Genomic DNA, 17465 nt, shown 5'->3' with positions numbered 1-17465 from the left:
ATTTTTTAAATTACTTTGCGTGAGACGTCTTAAGTTCTCTTCCCCGTCTTCTCAATGATTCGTTGAATCGTCAACCGGAAATATATTACAACTCTCTTATCATTGGTTGATTCGGAAGAACTAGTGACATTATGCAAAGTAGTTTGTTTTTATTAATCATCCTCATCATCATTCCCTTTCCGCACCAAAAGGTGCATAGGGCACAGCATCGGTACACCAATGAGGAACTTCAGCCCTACGGGAAATTGGATACAAAAAATGTTTTCTGGCGCGCGGTAAAAATTACAGCATTAAATTGCACTGCAAAGTTTCTTGAAAATGTACAAAAAAAATGACAAATTATATTTTAATAAAAACGCACTACTTTGAACGACGTCATTGGTTCGTATGAACCAACCAATGATGTGAGAACTGTGAAGGATATCCAGTTTGCCTACCGTAAACTGGTCGTCTGGTCCGAGAAATTAAGGATTTACTCCATTTTCATATCATGAAAAAAATGTCACAATAATTTTTCTTTTAAAAAAAATTATTAGGATTTAAAAAAATGTTTACCATGAGGAATGTTTCTCTGAAGTTTCGCGGTCTGACCTTGTAACATCGTGTATATACCACTTTTCTCAGAATATTTTGCGTTATATGAGCCGACACCCATGTATATCGGACGTAAATTTTGGCGTTCCAATCTAAAACCCCCTTAAAGGACGTTGATGAAATCGACGGATTTATTTATTATATCTTAGGATTCAAAACATAGGATTCAGAAGGATTTTGGCTGGTTTGATATTCTCGCACAAATTAATATCTAACTATATAGATGCCCATGATATCCTTGCTCAGATAAACATTAATGTACCTCGCCGTAACTTGCGTTTCAATCCTGTCTTTGCTGTGGGAAATTATAAAACTAACATCGGATTCTTTTCCCCTCTGCCAAGGATCCTCAGAACAATGAACGCAATCTCACTAAACGGTACTGTCGATGTGTTCCTACAGCAAGGGCAGGCATTTAAGAAGCAAGCGGTGTTGTCTCTCCTGACTCGCGATGTCACACTTGCCATTTCCGTCTAGATTATGCTATATACATACCTTTTGTTAATTATACACTTTGTTAATTTAGGTAGATTTTAAGAATGTTTAGATTAAGTATAACTCATTTATGCCAATCTTTTAGGGATTACTTAAGCCTGTTGATAGGATTTTAAAAAAAAAAATTTTAAATAATTAAAAAAATATATTTTTTAATTTGATTTTTATGTTTTTCACATATTGAAGTGTTTATATTCTTTGAAATATAATATGTATCTTTGTAAGGTAAAAGGCACTGCGTGCCGTGTATATTAATAATAATAAAAAAACTTATTTACGACTACGAAATAGCCTGAAAATTTAAATATTTTAGTAAATAATGAGAACTCAAGTATTTTTATTTTTTAGCTGTTTGGAAAGCGAAAAAACAAAGAGTTTAATACATTTTCCGTGAATTTTCTCCACCCTACGCTCGTGAGGGTTCAATGCACCGACGCGCACGCGCGGTTCTTACCCACCGTGAGGGGCGCTACAGGTCCAACCGACCCTTCGGAAACTGAGATCGTCAGGTTCGTCCGAGAATTACAACGAGCCCATCATTCGTACATCGATTTCCACTTTGTTGCTTGGTGCAACGGCCACGAGTAGGGCCCGTTTTAATGACCGCTTTTGCAACGGGTGTGGACCCGTTTTTTACACCGGACCGTTGTCCGTTGGACAACGTATTGGCTAGCGTTACACGGATCGTCAAAAGAACTCCCGTTTCTCACTGGCCCGTTTTCACGAAATAAACACAAGACAACAGTTAACACGCGCCTGAGAGACAAACTGATTAAATAAATAAAAACAAGTTTCTTTTAAATTTATTTAAAATAAAACACTTTGTAAATTTACCACACAAGAGTTTAATACATTAAAACACGACTAGTTTCGGGTAATCAGTATTACCCATCCCCAGTTTTATTGTATTAAACTCTTGTTTGGTAAATTTACAAAGTGTTTTATTTTAAATAAATTCAAAATGTTTTTCCACAAAGTAAATGCTGAAACAATAAATAATATGAGTTTCTTTTTAACCACTTTTTTTTTCCTACAGATTAGCGAATTTGAATTACTTACTTATAAAGTTATAATTAGGTAAGTATACCTTGATAAAGAAGCTTGTATAGCTTTGAAACCGGTCGGTAGAAAAAATAAGTGAGTAAAAACAAAGTTGATTTTTTTATTTTATTATAATAAATAACCACAAAGTTAGTGCTTCAATTATAAATTTTAGATAAGTTAATTGTTAAAATCCTCAATCCGTTTAAGAGCTGAAATATTTAATAATGTGGATAAAACAACGCAAACAGAAAGGAATAAAATAGAGTTTCTGTTTGAATAAAAACGCATTTTTTCATAAAAAAAGTTTTTTAAATAATTCTTTTTTTTTTACAGATTTTATATTCTCTGGAAGAGGGTTATTTTTTAATTTTGCGTAGGTAACTTGTAATGTTACGATTTTTCGGGAAACAGTGACTACACTACAAAGGATAAAGGAATCGTCAGAGTAATAATTACTCTAAGGATTTTTCCTGTATATTTTCTTTTTAACCCCTGATCAGCCCTCCCTCCTTTTTTCTTTCAAACAAATTAATTCATTACAATATTAAAGAGTACAAAAAAATAAAATATTAGGTAGGTACAGTTAGATTAAATTTTAATTATTATTTTCAATTAGGGTTCTAGCATTTTCTTTAAGTTTGTTTAAAGTGAGGAAATATTTGTTAATATTTGAAAACTTTATCAAGGCGTTCTACCAAAACATGATAACATCGACCAAAACCGAGTTACATGGATCTACAAATTATAGTAAAGATAATAACAACACAAACAGAAAAGAATAACAATATGAACACAAACAATAAATAACAAAAACATATGTACAACAATAACATAAAATTATCATTGTAATAATAAACCAAAATAATTTTATTAAGCAAGTAAACTTAAAGTGTTCTATTTTGTTTTGAAATCGACAGGAAAATATTTAACTTGCCATAGACGTCATTTTGCGTAGATACCTATTGCAACTGTCAGGTGACTGTTCTTAAAAATATTGTAGGTACTATAACATTGTAAATAATTTCTTACAGTACAATACGTTGCCGTTGTTTTTAAATTAATACATATATGTGCAATTATAAAATATTCTCCTTAGCATTCTTACCGCATCTAGAAGTGTATAAGAACTGAATCAAAACACCGTTTGCATGGCTTTTTAATAACTTATTAACTACCTACTTGATATACGAATATTTCTACAATCAAGTAAAATACAGAGATAGTGAACCCTTTTGAAAGGGGAATATGGAATAATAAATTTGAATATGTTTTCATGACGAAGAAAATGTTACATCAAATTTCTTTTGAGGAATCGAAAAATCGATATCGATGTATGAAAATAAGTAGATTTTCTACCCCCATTGTTTCCCACTTCGAAAGCAAAATGACAGTTTAAAATTACGCGGGAACGACAAACGCATGCGCAAATTAAGTTCATCAACGCGCAAAAGGGAGACAAATTCGCCGTATCAAATTTTCAAACTTAAATTCTATGCTAAAAATTATATGTTAAAACTAAAATTGAATTTCTTTAATATGTCAATGTATCTTCATGCTCATACCGATTACTGTGGTTTCAGATGTGACAGGGTTTACCACATAAGATGTATATATAATATACTATGTTTTTAGCACAAATTGTAAACTACATATTACTCATACATACAGCATGGCTACCGCCGACAGTTTCCTGTTAGTTTTTTATGGAAATCCAATAATAAAAAAAGATGTATGTATCTACATAATATTTATTTATTTATTTTACAGAAACAAACAGTCGACAATGATAAACATAAAAAATACGGTTAAAGACAGACCAGCGAAGTTTCTAAATAAAAATCATACATATTAAATTGTGCTACAACAAAGGGGTGTGTTTATGTGTATTTGTATGAGAGTAAGTGTAGATGTGGGTTTGTGTATATTTGTGTGGGAGTAAGTGTTCAGGTGTGTGTATTCAGCAATCATTAGTGTCTTGGCAACAACGCAGTATCCTATGTTGATTTATGATTGTCTTATTATTTTTCAGTTAATTATTTTTTGCAAATAAATATGAAGAGATGAACAGTAGTTATTTTTATTTTATTTGTTTATTTAAACGCCTTTTAGGCTTTTACATGTTTTACATACATATATACAAATAAAGACAGACATTTTACAAAGTAGCAAAAAATATACAAATGATTTTTAGAAGGAAAAGATAAATATCAAAAATATCATCTTTACATATTAGTATAAAAGTGGAAAGAACAGAAGTGCATTTTTAAATATGAAGACAGAAATGCATTTTACACAAAGGAGCAAAAATAAAAATGAATTAAAAGAGAATAAAAATAAAAATTAAATAAAAAAAATCATTACAAAAAATCATTAGTTATTTACAGTAATTAAATTGAAAAGCGTTTTGAACACTTACACCTACTTCCTTTAGGCCATCAAATTCTTGTATTTTAGTCCGAAATGTGCCTGTGTCAGCAGAGAACATAATATGTATCATGACAATGTGTTGAAAGTACATATTAAAATAACTAATAATTCATTAGAGGTATAAAATCTCAAATAATTTGAGTAAAATTACAATTATCTGGATTAATGAGAGCCAGACGTTATCCGGATATGCAGAAATCCGGATAATTTAATTAACCATTAAATTAAGGCAGTTTGAAAGAAAACACAAAATTTACTCTAAGATCAGTTTTTTATTGCTTTTGAAATACAGGGAATTGGAATCACATTAAAAGCGTACGTAAACATGTCCAGCGAAAATTGCTTTGATGATGAAACTCGTTTACGAGTATATTTGGCAATCCGGATGACTGGAGTTTGGATAAAGGGTGTTCTACGTTCGGTGTATTCCCGTTTTTGCAGGTCCTTGACAGAATTGAACTGTATTATATTATCAGATAATTATATCCTTATTAATTATCAATTCGTACTGTGTGTTTTAACATTTCTGATTCAATTTTGAACTTGCAGCCTCCTTAAACTTGACATTGATAAAATAAAATCAAAACAGATTATATCGCATAAAATAAAACACAGCATTTAAGAAAACAGTTTTATTTAATAATAATTTGAATAAATGAAAAATTCAAAATTACAAAATAATACATTTTCTCAATAAAGCAAATTAGCCGCAGCTTCATTAGTAAAAAACGAAAACTACTTTGAAACTGTTATAGATCAACCCGTATTGATGTAGAAGAAAGATGGACAAAAACATTCATTTAAAATGTAGTTATTAAAAAGATGATTGGAAAACAGAATCACACCGGGGTTGAGTATTAAATTAAAAGTTCAATACAGAGAAATCTATAACTTCAAATGTAGATAGATGATGTGCGTGGGACATTTATTTTACTTGAAGATCTTTCCCTGGTTGAATTTCCTGCCTTGCTTGTCAGCTCCCAGCCAAGAGAAGTATTGCTCGACAAGTTTCTTAGTTTCCGGCTTGGCGAAGTCGAGTTTGGTCCACTGGTAGGATTCGTAATCTGTTTGCCAGTCGGGGCTGAGTTTGAATGCCAGTTCGTGTCCCTTCCACACCCACACTCCGGAGATGGAGTTGTTATTGTCTTCTCCGAATATACAACAGGATGCGAAGGCGTTCTTGTTCAACTTTTCAAGACGCTGGAACATTCCTGTAAAGATAAAAAGTATTTTTTAAATAACTTTCTTTTGGAATTATCCGAGTGGTTGGTATGGTAAAGTTAGCACATACACAAAACTAGTACACTAATCAATGACAACATATTAAAACTGTGTTATATTAATAAGTTGCTAGAAATTCCTTTATTGCTTGGAATGCAATATATTTATCCAATTGTAAAATATTTAATAAATATTTTTAGGTTTAGGAGCATTCTACGTAAAGTGTGAAAATGAGAAAAAAAAAAATTCATCACCGCTAATTTCGTAATAACACAACTAAATGTATTTTTTTTTATAAATCTATACAAAAAAATACTTTTTGTCTATGGAAACTATTATTTCACACATATTTACCATGTATTCAGAAATTTCACCTAGTCACAAAACTCCCCAACTGTCAGAATTTTGTGTTTTTTTCTACAACTGTTCGACACCACTATCCATTATCACTGTTTTTGGGAAAGCCAACAAAACAAGTAGCAAAAAGACTATTTCTTTTAAGTTCAATATGCACATTCAACTTAAAATAAATCATATTTTCGGTACCTGTTATACCACGGACGAGTTGCACATTGAATTTAAAAGGAATAGTATTTTCGCTATTGATTTTGTTGGTCTTCCCAAAACAGTGATCGTGGACAGTGGTGTTTTTTCTCACTACCCCGTCACATATCATTCATTCTCTTTTTTGGTGAGGTATTTTGTTGTCTTTTTTATTTTGTACTTTTCACCTCATATGTATCATTTCCATAAAAAAATAAAAAAATTAGTGTTCTGCTAGAAATAGTTCCAAATGATACTATTTCAAATTTGAATTTGAGATTTGAATTGTGAATTTTCATGGGTAAAATAATTGGATTGAATAAAATACTGTAATTACCTGAGACTAAATTACAACTCATGAAAACTTTAGCGAGTTCATCATTATATTTGTATTCGGCAAACCAGATGGAATTGTTCTCAGGATCAAACTTCTCAAAGAAGTACGGGATGGAAACTGTCTCAGATTCGTTGGAGTACACCCTCTTGAAGTCATCCATAACAAAATTTCTAGAAACAAAAAAAAATATATTCATAAAGCAGTGCCAGAGTTGGATAATTTATCACAGTTATCAACAATATTTAGATAAATCTTTGCAGACAAATATTGAATTTTACCCCTAGGAAGTATATAAGGATTTTAAGGGAATCTTGAAGTCAAAGACTAGATAGATGTGGGCAATGCGGCTCTCCATTAGGTTAAGGGCGGCTCCCAATGTCTCTTGATAAAAATATAAACATAGATACTTTCTTTCTCAAAGAAGATCAGGCATTACCAATGGAGTACATGCCAAATGCCATAATTGAAATTTGGAAACTTGTGTCAGAATTCTAATATCCTAATCTACATATAGTTGTGATTACAATGAAGTTTGTAAAATCAAATTCGCAGCTAAAAAGACAAAATTGGTGCAAATAGCTGTAACAAATTTTATACCAAATTTGAAAGATGTGAAAGATGTGAAAGAAAGTGATGAGTAAACTTTTCATTTTTATTAAATAAATTTTGACCTAATATTTTGTGTTTTTTTTATCATTTTTTCTTATGTGTATTATTTATAATAGCAATTAAGATTTTTATGGAATATGTTAATAAATTGTATGTGACTATGGTGTGGCTCTATTTGTATATATGAAAATCCAGAATTTGGGTCTTGTTGACCTCATGTTGGCCCACTCCTGGACTGGACTTCTGTATTTTTTTCAAAAAATTTCAATATCTCTGATGGAATATTTACATAAAGTTATTACTGTGGAATAAATAATTACAATTTGTATTACTGCGAAGGCTCTCATGGTATAATGGCACGCAGTATCGTGGTATAAATACACTAAGAATTTCATCTATTATAATTTAGGATACAATTTTGTTTTTAAGGGGATAACAAAGATAAATAACTCAAATAAAGGGCATCGTAAACGCACGTAACAAAAAAGAGTCCTGCCGAAACACAGGAAAAGCCTGACTAGGCAGGATCTGAAAAAGAATCTCTGTACATTGCAAAAACTGTGAAATAAATTGTATTATGTATATACCCTTTAGGTAAGTGGCTGAAGGGGTCCTTTGATGGTGGTTCAGCAGCGAGGGCTTCTTCACTGGCATCCATGGGTTCGGGTTCTGGTTTGGCTTCCTTAACCTGTGGTGCCTTTTCCTTCTTGTCCTGTAAGAAAACAACCAAATCAGATTCAGTTTATTTAAAATAATAAAATGAAGAAATCGATAAATGGATGAATTTTAATTTTTACACTTTTATTCCCTTCATTTGGATAGACAAATAACCGATTTCACAGCTCTGCGTATAATTTTTTCTCCTCAATCTGTCAGAACTTAGTGTCTCCTGGGGTTATCCTGGATCATGGTAACTTTAATGAAAAATAATTTGTTTTTAATATTGTTGATTCCCCTTTGTGGTTCTGCAGATATTCTAATCTTCTGAACGCATCCTGCGACCTTGTTCTTTTCCATCTCAATGATTACCAAATGGAGCTTATCGTTACTATCCGTGGTCCTATTATAGCTCTTGTTAAATAGCTACAAAAGGGGCTTTGAGTACGAGATTTAGCAATAGACTTGAGAGCATCCCCCTCCGAATGGCAAAAATTAACTTACGGGGACCCGTCACAATCTACACAGGTCGCAGTGACGTCAAGAGCTTATTTAGCACTGACTCCAATCTTTAAGAAAAGAATTAACAGATCATTACGATGGAAACATACCTTCTTGGGTTTTGGCTGCGGGGCTGACTTCTTGGGATCGAATACAATGGCCTTTTCACAGAGTTTAGCGTCCTTTCCCAACACAGTGCGGAATTCTGGTTGATTCAACAAGGTAACAAACCACCTGTTGACGTTGGTAAATGGTTGCCTGGCAGATGGTTCCAAAACATTCTACAACAAATCAATCAAACCAATTCAATTAAATTTAACAGGGGTAACAAATAATATATAAGTGAAATGGAGTTATGGAGAGTGGAGTTAGATCTCATTGGATACAATATATAAAAGACAAGAGTCTCAAAGAAAACACTAATTTAATGTTAAGATCCTTGTAGTGTGCGAATCTGAGGATAAGCATTTTAGACAAAATGAGGAACCCTTTCTGTTTTGGTTTGGAGACATCGAGTTAATAGACAGCAAAAGCATGACTAAATAGATTTATGATGTGAATGTTGCTGGATGCAGAATACAAGAAAGGCCGAGAAAGAAATTAAATGACATGACCAAATACGGTAGTCTCTGTAATCCGAGACCACTATAAACCGAACCTTGACTCTCTAGAGAGTCAAATCCAATCTTTTGTCTGCAAACATTTGGATAAACTTAAAATATTGTAATGGTTTATTTATTTAATCTAATAAGGTCGGTAGCGGCTATTTCAACTGTGAGGTATTAATAATGAACAAAGTAAGAATGTTGATAACAAATCCTCGAGAGCTAAAAAACTGAGAGGTGCTGAAATCCAATTTGTAAGTATCAGGACTATTTAGGGACAGGACTTATTGAATGAATAAAATAAATATGTATTTCGTGGGCACTGAAAGATCTAATGCAAACCTGGTAGACATGGAGGAGGGTGCAGAAGACGCTGATGTCCGCAAGAGAAATCCTCTCTCCGACTAGGAAGGTGCGTGTCAGCAGGTGCTTGTTGAGATAAGTTAAGGCCGTAGTGATGTCTTGCTTTGCCCTTTCCACAGCCTGTCAATAAAATAAATATAATTAAAACATGTTACAACGTAGAGTTGTCCCTTATTCAAAATAGGTTTTGTGAGATTAAATTTTCTTTTTGGCTGGAGAAAGCCAGGTCCTATCCGTCTTCATGCCGCCATTTCTAATGGGGACTATTTTGTTTCTTGTGTTCTTCGTGTAAGTCATTCAAGGGGGTCCTAATAAGTCCAAACACTTCAGGTTTATTGCCGAAAACAGCCATGGTTGGACTACAAGAATCAGGAGGTTCTTTGTTTTACAAGGGAGATTTGAAAGAATACCGTTTTGAAACATTTAATTTACATTTGAATTCTAATGTCACAACAACCAAGGCCAAACACGTCGCGTTTCTATAGAAACTTATTTTTATTCGATTTATTTTTTACATTTATGTATGAAAACATTTCTCCACAATATCCATATTGATTTTGAATATACAATTATTATTCAAAATCCATTTCATATATTCTTATCAGTATTTAAAGTATGTGATATTTCCCTATTATGGTATTTTACCAACAATTTTACGCAGTAACAAGACTAAATTATAAATTTAATAAAATTAACATTAGACGAACTTTTATCTTATTTAACATTACATTAATACAGATTCTATTCATGGAAATGTTTATAAATTTTAGCACATACATTACAGCCATTTGTAAAATGTATTTAAGTACATAGATAAATGCTGTAATCCGGGAGGTAGACTATTGCTCTTCCCTCTCTTTACCGAATAACTCAATTTATTAAAAATCATGAGACAAACATAATTTAAAAAAACCATGAGACAAACATAATTGAAAAAAATCAAGACCTGACTTTCATCTGTAAATCGACACACAACTGGTGGAAATTCAAATAAAAAGCTGTTAATCCCGATATACATATTTTATTAATAAAGGACATTCTCAAATATTAAATCCAGACAAAAATTAAGTGAAGAATCATACTAGGTTTCCTCGCATAATGTTCATAAAAAGTTGCAACTAGAATATGTTTACAAGTTTAGAATACAGAATTCAAGGTACATTAAGAATTTAACTGTCCGGAAAATAAAACAATTATGTACATTGTTGAGCGTAGAAACGTCAGGCCGCCTCGGTTAACAAAATCATCGAAGAGCTGGCCTAGATTGTAATTATTTGTCAAACCACGCAAGTCTGACCACAGACAAAACAAATGTGAGTGTTACCAGTGAGTAAATTCAGCAATGAAGTAGTTGCTTAGGAATCAATACGTTATAACGCCTATTTGGCTCAAACATAAAAAAAAAACATGAAAATAAATTCTTAACATACAAAGTTGGAAAGAAAATAGAAACAACAAATAAACATATTATTTTCAACAGTAAATATAATACAAAATAATGAACCTGAATTGTGATAATTCAAATGATTTGTTAGTCTGACCCAGTGCCAGTCCTAATGAGTTTTTGAGAATGGAGTCTTCACTGTATTTCAAAACTAATTTCATTCTTGATACTACTTACTCCTATAGCTTTTTAGCTAAGCAAAGAGAAAATGTGACTTTTTACATACTTTAAGGTTATTTTTATTTTTATTGTATTGATTCAGACATAATTCTAAGAGACGCTCGATTTTCCACAGTGGTTAGGACTATTACATATATCCACTGAATAAATAAATGTAAAAAGAACTTACATCCTTATTGAATGGCATAATACCGAGAAGGGGGAAGACCCAGGCACAGGATGCGGGAAGGACCTCTCCATCAGCCCATCCAAGCCACTGCAGGATCTGAGAGCTGCTGAGGGCATCGGAGCCTCGCAGAGCCGCATTGCTCACTGAGAAAGAAAGACAACTATATAAAAACGCCCAAGCACTATTCATTTAACTATAAAATGCCAAACCAAAAATTTGGAACGCTTTTGTTCTATGCAATAGAGCTGAACGGCTTCTCTAGAGAATTATTACTGAGGCCCAGACACAGTCAACTCTCACTCTAAACAATATTTTTAATTTACACACAGCACATCCATATAAAAAGAACTAAGACAAACTTAGATTTACATGAAACAAACCAATTAAAATATTTGAACAATCACCAACTTAAATCCTTCCCCCCGGGGAAAATCCAGTCCTTGACCCGTCTTGAAAATAGATTTTGTCCTTGAGAGCTTAATACGCTCTTTCAAACTACTGAACACTCCCAGAGTGTATAGGAGAGATGCTTATGAGCAAAAGTCTGGCAGGTTTAGGGTATAACACAGTTCATACTCTGGGAAACCCCCGTATTAATATTTTGCTGAGACCTCTTTGTATTTTTCGATCAGAAGTGTGGCAATGCTCCTTTTAGAATAAGCTGTCTCACATCCAGTACCATTAACAAACGTTTTTTATTTTATTATTATGGATAACTTACATAGCGCCATTTTCGTAATAGAATACCTCAAAGGCGCTTATCAAACATTTGAATGCATTGTACTGATGGCAGACAAGTTCTGCATTTATAGAAATTTTAACAGAAATGGAAAGCCTTTTTATACTAAAAAAAAATCTAATTGTTAACTTGAAAATAATTAATTATGAAAACAAAAAAATTAAAAAATAGTGCGAAACAGGTTAAAAAAATGATTATCACAGTTTAATAAGTTAGTAGTATCTTCCCCTTATTTAATATTTACGGTCCACTTACACAACTGAGATAAAATTACATTTTAATTTTAGATAACCATAAATATTCGCTATTTTGCAGGGCAAAAAAATTAACTCTTGGTACAGTTACATCAGAAATAAAACATCAACAGTATTCATTTAGCAAGTTCACAGGCATGGGTCGTTCCTGATTGTGTCACTATAAACTGTGTCTCTGTCCTGTATAAATGTACATAAAATGTTATTAATAAATAAAAAAATAATAAGTTAAAGGAAACAAGAAATCTGTTAAGAGAATGCTCGACAAATTGTTTACACAAAAATCTAAACTATGAATTGGCAGTTAGGAGAATTTATTACACACATCAATGAACACAATGAGGAAGTCAGTGGTTTTAAAAAATACATACGTCAAAAATGAACGGTAACGTGAGACGAGGACGACCGAAGAAGACGTGGCATGATCAGATAAACCAAAATCTTAAGTCTAGTCATGTCAAAAGCAGGCAGAACCGAAGGGCATGTATGACAAGATGTATGAACGTGGAAGAAGCTAGAAATGTATGCCAGGATAGACGTGTGTAGAGGTCCATTCTCTCTGCCTACCCCTACAGTGAAATGGTGTGATGGTAGTAATAGTAGTAGTGGTTAATAGACTATCAAACTAAGCACAAAAAAAAAATTGTATCGTATTATCATCGCTATGATTTCTTAATTTTTAAATTTTGAAATTACATCGCTAGTGACATCACGAGATTAAGTCGGTGAGTTATTCTCACATTTAAAAGGGGAACGAATCTGTCAAAATACATTAAATGTTGAAAAACATGACTACCCAGAAACTGGAAATTTATCACAACACGTAACGCTATTACTGATTGGTTATTGTTCACCTGAACCTGTGACGTTTTAAAGTAATTCATTTTTACTAAAACAATTTTACAAATAATTATCAAAGTGGGTTAAATGCTGTCGAAATGCGACCCCTCAGCCGAATGTGTGATAAAACTATGTATGATAGGTGCACAAAGGTCGAGATACGTGAACTGTGTAAGGCTGAGACATGCATTATCAACAGAATCAAGAAAGGGGTGCTGCGTTGGTTTGGACATGTAGAGCGAATGGAAAGCAAAAGAACGGCTAAAAGGATCTACGATGCGAATGTTGGTGGATGCAGAAAACGAGAAAGACCGAAAAAGACATGGCACGATTAAGTCCATCAAATACTTGAAGACGGACATGTCAAGAGTAGGAATAATCAGCGTGCGTGCATGAGAACATGTATGAATGCAGAGGAAACGAGGTATGTATGCAAAGATAGTGATATAGCATTATATCCTCTCTGCCTACCCCTATGGGAAACGGCGTAATGGTTTGTTTTTATTATTTTTAGCATACATTTTAAAGAATCTTCAAAGTACAATTAAATGCACTAATTTTTACCGCGTCTAGTAAAATATTTTTTATATCCAATTTCCCGCAGCATTGTAATTCCTGATAATCAAATTCATAACGATTTATCACTGACGTAGTACGCAATTCAAAATCACACGAGGATTATGATTATATGATATGACTCACTCCATTTTGTTAGCGAATGTCTTCATTTCAAATAAATATTATTTCACAATCACTGTAGGTCAAATCCCGCGAACTGACTTCCGACTTTGACAGATCGTCAGTGTGTTTGTTAAGTCAATAGTATAACAAACACAGCTCAAAAATAAAATAATAACTTGCCGTAGTAAGCAATGGCATTGCTCTCCGTCAATAGAACTTTCCCATCGGCGGATTCAAAGGCTGGGACCTGAAATAAATCACACGTCATGAGTAACATCCAGATGTCAAAAAAAATAACCTTAAAATCAAACCGGCGAAAATTGCGCAATAATTTCCAAACCAATGGTTTTATTTCAAACCCAAACTTACTTTTCCGGTTGGGAATTTTTTGAGGAAAGCGTCAGTCTTGTTGGTTTCCCCAAAGACGAAATCCGGCTGGACCTTTACGTTGGCTCCGGCATACTGTGCGGCGATCAGTGCCTTGAAGGCACGGAAATTGTCCGGGTACGTGTATAAAGTCTGAAAAAATATTCATTTCAATGAAAGGCGTATCTTTTGAGGTGTCAACTTAGACGAATTAAATTGAGAAAAATTTATAGATTATAAGGATAATTAAGAAAAATTTAAACAAATATCACTCACTCCAGCCGCCATTATCGGATTTTTACGTGGAAGAGAGACAGAAACGTCAAAAAGTATACCATACGTCAAAATAAACCAGCTGTATTTTTGATTTTTTTAAATACTATAAAAAATATATAAAATGCAATGTTAGTACCTACACAGTAAAATAATAAGTTTTATGTTTTATCCATTTATATATATATGACGTCTTTAAATCCATAATAAAATAAGACCGAAACGATAGTTCTACAATTATTACGTCCCTTACTTACAGAAGAAGTGTGCTAAAAATCTTCCCCACATAATAAAATAAAATACTCCAGTGGACCTAGTGGAGAGTACTAAAATTCTTATATAAAACTAAAGTCTATCAGCAACCTCAAAATATTATTCTTCAGTATTGATAATTTAAAATATGGTTACCTTCTTTCTTCTTTAGCCTTATTCTCTCCATTGTTGGATAAAGACCTTTTCCAAACGTCTCCATTCCTTCCTATCACCCGCTTTTATCATTCATGTTTTACCGGCAATAGAGGCGATGTCGTCGACTCATCTTTTCTGTGGCCTTCCAATACTTCTTTTGTTTGCCCATGGTCTCCACTTTATTATTCTAGGTGTCCACCTGCCATCATTTTGCTTCGCCAAGTGTCCTGCCCACTGCCATTTTAATTTCGCTGCACGATCCATAATATCTATAACTCCGGTCTCTAAGACATATACCGAGCATCTGTCTTTCCATCGATCGTTGCGTGCATTTTAATTTCTGGCAACTTTTTTGTGTTTAAGACATGGTTTCTAGTCCATACAGCGTTGCCAGATCTACATATTTTTCGGTAGATCTACCGATTTTGGGAGCAATCTACCGATCTACCGAATTCGATTGAAATTCTACCGATTTTTATACATTTCCTCGTTTTTTCCACAAAGCAAAATTTCAATGCAAATAAAACGAATTCATATTATAATAATTTATTGGTTGTTTGCTTACTTTGATTGCCATCAGTTGCTTTAAAAAACTGCTTATGTATCGTCCATAAGTATACAATAAATGAAATATTAATTATGGAATTGGCTAGTATTGTTGAATATAATATGGTAAAATAAATCATGGCATAGAATTTCATGACATTATTGAAAAATGTTTTTTTTTTTTTTTAAAGATTTGCGTTCTTATGATTTACCCAAATATTTAATTTTGTGGGCCATTTTCAACGAGTTGTAAATAAATCACTATTAGAAAATGGAATCAAGTTTAGGTAGAGTGGGATTTGAACCACAAACCTTTGGTCCGTGAATCCGAGACACTAACCACAGGACCACAACCAGATCTATTTTATGAAGTGAAATGTAGAGGGATCACTTTTCATATTGAAAATAATATAAATGGTTTTATCTTCAGTTAAATATCTATTTAAATTTAGTTGATCATTGTTTTAATAATTTGTTCAGTAGTTCACCAGTTAGCAGTTTTTATTAAGTTTTAAGTTGCACTGAAAAAAATTTAAAACGTTAATTATTTCTTTGTTTGAAAAGAAAAATACTATTTATTTTGATAAAATTGTGTCATTCATTCAATAAAATAATTTTTTGAATTTTAATCTATGTATTATATTATTATTTTTTATAAGAACCGACTCAAATATTTCTTTTCTTAAATTTATATTTGAGTATTGAAATGAAATATTGTAATTTACATTTTTTTGTTAGAAAAATAATACATTATAAATCACTATATTTTGGTGATTCACTTCTTGCAGTCCTTTTGGTTTTCAATTGTTCATTTACCAAGCGTTTACAACTATTTAAAGCAACGCCTTAGGCAAAACGGCGCTTTAATTAACTGTCAAATTTATTTTTGCCCCCCTCCTCCCCTCCAACCCCGTCTCATGAATCTACCGAAATCTACCGATTTATTTTTCTGAATCTACCTTTTTTCGCTTGATCGGGTCTGCAACGCTGAGTCCATATGTTGTCACCGGCAATATGCACGGTTAATTTAATTACTTGTCTTTTTAAGCATGGTTACCCACTTATTTCAAACAATACTGAATTGGTTCAAATGCTGATTTTTCGGAAATTAAAAAAAATATATTAGTTTATATAAAAAAAATATTGTAAGATAAATATAACAGAACAAACAGCCAGGATTAACCGCATTTTTTATTTAAATAACAGCTTTTATCTAATGTTAAGCTATCATAACATACTATAAACCGACATCATACATAATTTACAAATCAATAAATAAAATAAATTATAATAATTACTGTTCAAATCTTTCATCAAATTATGAAGAACAATATAATTCACGGAAAAACATATTTAATGCCTCACACATCTGTTTTCTTTGAATTAATTTTTTTTAAATAATATCCTCACCTACCCGTTTAAATAATAAAATAATCCAAAAGTTATATTTTAATAATATGTACTCAACATTTGAATAAAAGTGCCTGTATACACAGTTTTTGATTATAATTAATGTCAGCAGCTGAAAAAAACAATCAGTTCTTTCACAGTATAAAATAAATTTTGTTGTATACGTGTAACATTGGTGGCGAATATTATTTTCTTATATAAGTTGAAAAATGGTGAAAAAGATTATACCACATATAGATTTTGCAGATACTTTTCGGTTAAATTTGCACGATGAGAGAATGGGAATATGTTTTGATAGTTTTTTTTTCGAAAATATTTATTTCTGATTCTTTCATCCGTATATTAAGATCCTTAGGTATTGTATTTTAAATCAGTGATAAGATATCACTCGCACATTGGCACGACAAATGTTTTTATAACAATCTCTTTTATTCGATAAATTTATTATACCTCTGGTATTTGCGATATTTGTACTCTACAGAGAGGAAAAAACTCAAAAGATAGAAAGAAAATTGGTAGTAGCAAACTGAAAATGATTTTACAGTTTAGTTACTAAATGATGTTGTATTTTACACCTTACCGCATATAAATTAACTTTGAATAACATATGGAAAAATAGTAAATAATATACTTATTTATTATTTAAAATATGGCAAAGTAAAATATATCGGGCCAGCATTAAAAATCCAAAGCACAACTTGACCATATTTGGCATTTAATGCACTTTCAACATGTTTACGCAATAGCTTTCTTGAGAAA

At 32.2% G+C, this 17465-nt stretch overlaps 1 protein-coding gene across 1 annotated transcript; it reads right to left on the bottom strand.

The window, feature by feature from the left end:
* Positions 1–5177: 5177 nt before the first annotated feature.
* eEF1gamma (elongation factor 1-gamma) lies at positions 5178–14402 on the bottom strand. Its single transcript, XM_088235176.1, has 9 exons — positions 14346–14402; positions 14073–14222; positions 13884–13950; positions 11190–11332; positions 9376–9516; positions 8539–8709; positions 7858–7982; positions 6662–6831; positions 5178–5771 (listed from the first exon to the last, which is right to left on the bottom strand). The coding sequence occupies exons 1-9, from the start codon at positions 14355–14357 to the stop codon at positions 5491–5493; spliced, it is 1260 nt and encodes a 419-aa protein (XP_088091302.1). The 5' UTR covers positions 14358–14402; the 3' UTR covers positions 5178–5490.
* Between the last annotated feature and the right edge of the window lie 3063 nt (positions 14403–17465).

Source organism: Micrasema longulum, unplaced genomic scaffold (genome assembly GCF_059751315.1).
Source record: "Micrasema longulum isolate JH-2025_06_02 unplaced genomic scaffold, ASM5975131v1 h1tg001342l, whole genome shotgun sequence".
Classification (NCBI taxonomy): Eukaryota; Metazoa; Arthropoda; class Insecta; order Trichoptera; family Brachycentridae; genus Micrasema; species Micrasema longulum.
Note: the sequence above shows the minus strand (reverse complement) of the source record. Positions and strands in the feature narration are given on the sequence as shown.

Bases quoted from the DNA above. Each gene is read 5' to 3' on its own strand.
- eEF1gamma (XM_088235176.1), bottom strand. The intron at 13,951-14,072 runs GTAAGTTTGGGT...GATTTATTTCAG, and splicing joins AAAAATTCCCAACCGGAAAA to GTCCCAGCCTTTGAATCCGC. The intron at 8,710-9,375 runs GTTTGCATTAGA...GATTTGTTGTAG, and splicing joins CCCTCCTCCATGTCTACCAG to AATGTTTTGGAACCATCTGC.